Source organism: Lolium perenne, chromosome 2 (assembly GCF_019359855.2).
Source record: "Lolium perenne isolate Kyuss_39 chromosome 2, Kyuss_2.0, whole genome shotgun sequence".
Lineage (NCBI taxonomy): Eukaryota > Viridiplantae > Streptophyta > Magnoliopsida > Poales > Poaceae > Lolium > Lolium perenne.
This window is the reverse complement of record NC_067245.2, coordinates 158,179,342-158,185,927: the sequence shown is the minus strand read 5'-3', so window position 1 is coordinate 158,185,927 and position 6,586 is coordinate 158,179,342. Positions and strand designations below refer to the sequence as shown.

At 51.8% G+C, this 6,586-nt stretch overlaps 1 protein-coding gene across 1 annotated transcript; it reads right to left on the bottom strand.

The window, feature by feature from the left end:
* Positions 1 to 3,226: 3,226 nt before the first annotated feature.
* LOC139835640 (ethylene-responsive transcription factor 3-like) lies at positions 3,227 to 4,587 on the bottom strand. The gene is made up of 2 exons (XM_071825499.1): positions 4,152 to 4,587; positions 3,227 to 3,243 (listed from the first exon to the last, which is right to left on the bottom strand). The coding sequence occupies exons 1-2, from the start codon at positions 4,585 to 4,587 to the stop codon at positions 3,227 to 3,229; spliced, it is 453 nt and encodes a 150-aa protein (XP_071681600.1).
* Positions 4,588 to 6,586: the final 1,999 nt, after the last annotated feature.

Genomic DNA, 6,586 nt, shown 5'->3' with positions numbered 1-6,586 from the left:
GGCAATATACCCTTACACACGGCGGACACAACGAAAAGCGAGGCGAAGCGACGCGGGCCCAACGCGTCAGCGACTCATTGAAGTTTGGACCTAACCGTCGCCTACCTCGCGGCGGTAGTTATTCGCGCTTAGTGACACACGCCGGCATCTTTGCCTTAATGGCGACGGAGGGGCAGGCGAGACGTCTCGTCGGTGCTGCCGAGCCTCCACGTTCGCCGGTGTTCGCACGCCACCGCCCGTTCCCGCGCTTTCTTCCCGCCTCTTCTCGCCTCTTCCCGCGCTTTCTTCCCGACGCCAGCGTCTATAAAAGGCCCTCCCGGCTCAATGGCAGCCACCACAGCCGCCGGCACCCCTTTCTCCACCACAAGCATAGCCCTCGTCGCTCCACCGCCATCTCCTCCACCACCAGTTGGCAATGGCGAACCGCCCCGGCGATGGCCAGTTCCCTCCACCGTCGTCTTCTCCAGCACCACCTCCACCACCGGATTTGCAGTTTGGCATCAACGTTGCCGCCCGTGAAGAGGAGCGGCGGCGAGGGATGGAGAACTGGCGTGCACATCGTCAGGTGCGGCGGGAGGCACTCGAGTTGTAGGCCCGCCAGCGGCGTGAGGCGGCGCACGCGGCGGATGTAGCGGCATTCGACACCCCTGGCCCCGCAGCTGCCGAGAGCGCGTTGGCAGCAGCGTGGCAGGAGGAGGCGCTGGCGGACACCATTGCGGCGTTCGATGCCTCCACGGAAGAAGAGGAACGGCGGCACCGGACGGAGGAGATGAGCCGGCGGTGGGATGATGAGCGCCGGCGCCAGCTCGAGGAGCGGGAGGCGCAGTACCGTGAACGGCGGGTGTCGATCAAGCGCCGGCAGTGGGAGTCGCTCGAGCGCCAGCAGCAGCTGGTGGCGGAGGAGCGTCAGTTGCGGGAGGTGGCGCTGGCGGCCACGGAGGCGGCCTGGGGGAGGCGGGCAGACGAGTTGGCGGCGGAGGCCGACACGTTGGCGGCGGCGAGGATGGAGGCGCCAACGGATGAGGTGGAGGCGCCAATGGAGGAGGAGGCCGAGGCGGAGGAGGAGACTGAGGTGGAGGACGACGACGATGAGTTCGAGTGGTCCGACGACGACGGGCCGCACCCGAACGAGACGGCCGATCAGCAACGGGCGCTCGTCGAGTCCTTCGAGTCGGAGAAGAAGATCCAGGACGACGCCGTTGAGCTCTCCCTCCAGGCGGCGCAGCAGGGGAGGGCGGACGTCGACGCGCTGCCGGAGCAGCGGCGTCTGGCCACCGCCCTACGCACGGAGAGGCGGCGCGCGCAGCAAGAGCTGCGGCGGAGGGGAGGCGACGACGGGGCGGGCCGTCGAACGCACCGCCGGGTGGTCAGTAGGCTAGGTTTAGATGAAATCTAGCCGTTTTTATTTAAACTTTGTAATATACTAGTTGAATGCCCGTGCTTCGCCACGGTTCCCTACCTTATGCCTCGTGTAAAAATATTACATGACTCCCTACTTTATGCATAGTGTTACACATATTATACGTGTAGATAACACACGTAAACATTTAAGTACATAAAAAATAATCACATAATATTTAAAATATCTAAAGGTTTCATCACATAATTCAGTGTAATGAGTATAAAATGCAACGACCACCACATTACTACCTATATTATTTATTAAAGCCATGTGCCCGTGGTGCGACTAAGATATGCTCGCACAACATTAGGAATGTTGTCTTCAACTTCATTTGCAAGGTACTTGAGTATGTGTATCAAAAAAATTCTTTCTCAACTCGTAACCATCCTGCACAAGCAATCTATCGAGTTAGCATGAAACTTTCTTTTCATAAAAATATAAGAATGTGAATATAAGGTACTCACGGTGCAAATTGGATGAACACATCTTTTACCATCCTATGAAAGCATAAAAGTAAATAGTACTAACTAACCAGACAAATTTCTGCAAATAAATGAAAAATATTATTATCTTAGTCATTAGAACAATAATAAAATAAATGTATTATAATGATAACCACAGAAATCACATGTTGGGGCTTGTTGGTATTGAAATACTGTGAGGGTATTTCTGTGGCCAAAAATAAATATCAGATATCCATCCAGTTTGTGCTATTTCAAGAGCGTAATTTAGATACAACGAGTACCTTTGTAATTTTAATTGTACCTCTATTTTGATAGAAGTTCAGAAAAGGGGTCCAAAATAGATACACGACGCTCATGTTTGTCGATGGTGAACAAGATGAAGTCCCCAACTAATGCGTGTGGCAAATAAATCTGCAAATGGTGACCACTAAAATACATAAATCATGGTAAGAATGGACAAGGGACCTTACACGATGAGATATTATTGTCTATCTTAGATCAACTATGCAAAAGTGTTGCCAACTTATTAATATTTGGTTTTGTGTGCCAACTTGGATGTCATGTACCATCGAGCATCGCTGACTGAAATATAAGAAATAAAATTCAAAACCATGGCAGTGACAATAACCATGTGAGTATAATAACTTACACAAAATCAGTCCATGTTGTGCACATGAGGCTCTATCAATAATTGTATCTTGCCGCATGCCACTACGTGCACAACCATGTTGAAATTATGCTTGTCCATAGGCTGGTCCATCCTGAGTATGTCTTGAATTTGCTTTAGAGTTAACCCTAGTGGATAAGGTTTGGAGCTTCACACTCATTCTTGCACATGCCCACATACAATATATATACGTATTTATCATCTATAATTGGACACGTAAATACATTTAAATTAAGAAAAAATTAGACATTAATGTGTAAAATAGTGGTCCATTGTTGACTATGGTTGGATAAGAATCCATCGTCGCATGTAAGACATTCTAAATTATCATTAGTCTGCAAGGCATCACCTATGTCCACAACTTGGTATTTCTAGTTGCGGACATGATCGATTCAACAAGAGCAAAATGTTCGGTGGTGCAAACATATGCTGCCATGATATATGTAGGTGTGCCCGATTAATTAGGTAAAACATTATCTAGCAAAAAGGAAAGGAGGATAAGCTGAGCGGAACTAAGTACCTTTTGGAATAATCTTTATGTTCGTTTTTTTGGCTTATTAATTATGTCGTGCAATGATTATTTATGTATGAACCTCATTTGGATTGGTAGAAGTCTTTGAATCAAGGCCCCCTTCCATTAAGATAGCCTTAGGGCCTACGGAGGTGGCTTCTTTTGGAACATCGACATCTATTTCAATATTGTCCATGATCTGCAAAAGCGCAATTTTTAGAAATAAATTGTTAAGATTGGCATATGGTAACATGCTTTAAAAAATATAATCGCTCCTTTGCTTGTGTAAAACTTGATGAATTATTTGTCTATTCCACCAACGGTCGTATCTTAGCATATGTCGATGGGTTCTTTCGAAGCATCTGCAATATCTGTCTCTGGGGCATCCATGATCTACAATAATAAATATATATGTTAAATGAAAATGTGGAGATGGATATTTACGATCTCAGAATAACCAAAACATAATAACTATTAATACAATTTTGTAGGTCTAGCATGTTGGACATGATTGATTATTAGAAGGTAGAGCTGCACACTATCCTGCTTTGGTTCCCTCGCCTTCCTTGCCGCTTTGGCGGCAGGAGGGGAGGGGGTCCTGTTTCTCCGTTTCGTAGCTAGGATAAGAGCATCTCCAACAAGCGCACTAAAAATTGGTGCGCTATAGGTCGCTGCGACTGCGCTGTAAACATTTGCTGCGCGCTGCTCTAATTTCCCCCCGCCGGACGCTGTATTATACAACGCGTGCTCTGGCGCGTAAAATGTTCCTTCCCCAGACGCTGTATTATGCAGCGCGCAGCGCGGCGGAAACAACTATTTCGATCATTTTTGGTACGAAATAGATCAAATAAAACACAAAAAATTAACTGAAAATACGAAATATATTAGAAAATTCGACGGTACAACGACATTTATTTGAAAACTACCCTAATCTACTCTGAGTCCCAGTCGAAGTCCGACGAGTGGGTGGTGTCGAACACCGGAGTGGATGTCCACTCGAAGGAGGAGGAGGAGGAGGAGGACGAGAGGACGATCGCCGACAGCCCGGCATCGTTTTTCTTCTCCTCCGCCTTCCTCGCAGCCTTCTCCGCCATCCTCGCCGCCGACGTTGGTCGCGGTCCATCTTCTTCTTCGCCGCCGCCGCCTTCTCCTCCTCCATCTGCGCGTAGAACGCCTCCATCGCGGCGACGTCCTCCGGGAACTGCCGCGCCCACTCGAGGTGGAGGCGCTCGTCGCGCTCCGCGATGACGAGCCACTGCTCGAGCTCGCGCTGGCGCCGCTGCTGCTCGCGCGTGACAGCCGGCGACGGTGGCGCGAGCGCCTCCGCCTGCTCCCTCGTCCACACATCATGGAAATTCATTGTGCGGCGGGAGCGGCCGAGGCGCCAGGCGACGGCATCGTAGGCGCACGCCGCCTCGTGCGCCATCTCGAACGTGCCGAGGCGGATGCGCTCCTCGCCGGAGCGGATCTCGGCATCGAAGTGGCCGCTTGGCCGCGCGCGAACGCCGCGGTAGCCGGAGGAGGAGCGACGGCGGGGAGGCATCGCGTCGGCAGAGGTGGATCGGCGGCGCGGGCGCGACGTGGGAGGCAGAGCGATGCGCGAGAAAGTGGAGCGACACGCGTGCAGTGAAGTTTCCGGGGCGGTTGGCGTGCGCGCGCGTGGCGTTTATAGCGCGCGCGGCAGCCGAAGCGGCAACTTTCCCGCGCGGGATAGAGCAGAAGCGCGGGCGCGGCAAAAAATTTAGCACGCGCGACATTTTCGCGCGCCTGCTGGAGGTTCGCGCGGGCTCCCGCTCGGGCCGAATTGGCGGTTTATTTAGTGCGCGCGTCTTTTGCCGCGTCTGTTGGAGATGCTCTAAGGGTTTGTCTGCTGTGGTGTGTCGCTCTAGTGGTGGGAGCGACGTCCGAGCGAATAAATCTGCCTAATTCTACAGCCACACCAGCGGCCACCTTCACGGCAATGTCTCGGAGTTGATTGCAACATGTGCTTGTCGATTCACTCACGACGCCTGCGGCCATGCATGCCGCCTGGGTCACTCATGTTGCCTGTCGCCCGTCCTCGGCCAGCTCTCTCATAGCCGCCCCGTCCGTCGGCGTCGAGCCACTCACCGTCGGCCTCCCCACCCTCCGGCGCACGGTTTCGGTTGCCGGCCTCCCTGCCATCCGGCGCGCGGTTCTAACTGACAGCCTCCGCGCCCCCGACGTTGAATCACGCCACCATCGGCCGCACCGTCACTTCTCCAACGTGACGCCACCGCTTCCGCAGTAGGCGGCGTTCATGCTCCTCCCGTGGGCCTGGACCAGCCCGCTTCGATGATTTTGCTCCTCGTCACCTCCCGCTCCTACGATTGGGCCATGGCGGGCGTCGACGTTCGTTCCAAAGGAGCTTCCCCCGCACGTCTTGCAGGAGGATGGCGACACAGCGCCACTTGCAGGGCCATGTAGGATTGAGACGCTTACCACTTTTGTTTATTGGTGACCGCAGATATTATCGGCTGATCGCTGGGATGTTAATGTGCGGAGACGCCGGAAGCATTTGCTGGAGAATTGTGCGCCGACAACAGCGTCGGAGAGCTGTGCTAGAAGAGCGCCATTGAACTGTGCTCGAAGAGGTGATGCACGTCGAGCAGCTTGACAGGAGCAACTCGACAGGAGCAGCGGCTAGGAGCAGCAGGCGGGCGCGGCTAGGAGCAGCGGGCAGGCACGGAAACGGTGGAATTTTGAATTTTTGTTGAGCTAAGATAGGGATTGTTGTTCCTTATTTGATGCTGGTTGTTACTCTATTTTGCTTCTGCGTGCAATCCCAGAAGAGATTGTTGTTCCTTTTTTTAAGCTGATTGGTTGGCTTTTTTTTTTAAGATTGCGTTGAGATAAATCATCTTGGTAGGCGATGTGGGAAGTATTATTGTCCATCCTAAAAATGTGACACCAGACATTCACCAGTTTGCTCTTAATAGTAGAGATAATCAAATTTGAATGAAAACCTTTATTTTCGTGCACCAATAATCATTTGGGGAGGGCGTTTGGGGGATGCGACTGGGGAGCGACGTCCCCCAAACGTGACACGAACGAAACACGTTCCCAAACGGTCAATCCGACACACTTTAGGAGACGGTTTAGAGGACGGTGACTGGAGATGCTCTTAAGATCGTTTGCTGCCCTAGTTACCATTGACACTGAACTTAACCATCCACTGTAGCTGATGCCGGACTGATTTGCAAACCTTTCGGGTGAATTTCTACCTCGAGGACTTGTGCAAACAGCTCACCGTATGGAGGCCGGCCGGACGACTGCTGCTTATCTACAAGAGCATCCCCAAAAAGCTTTTTGTTTTTTAAACAGAAGACTCGACCAACCTGACTTTGAATTAACAAAAGCATCAACCGGCCAGACGTATAACGATACAATCGAAGGAAAGAAAGAAAAATAAAGCTGGGGTTACCAGCTAACGATACAAGCACAATCGATGCAAAGCTATAGCCTAAACCAAGATACAAGGGCAGCTCGGCTGGAACTTCAAGCAACGAGCCGCCACTCCATGG

What these genes read in the sequence shown, in the direction of transcription:
- LOC139835640 (XM_071825499.1), bottom strand. Translation starts at nt 4,587, where the DNA reads ATGCCTCCCCGCCGTCGCTCCTCCTCCGGCTACCGCGGCGTTCGCGCG.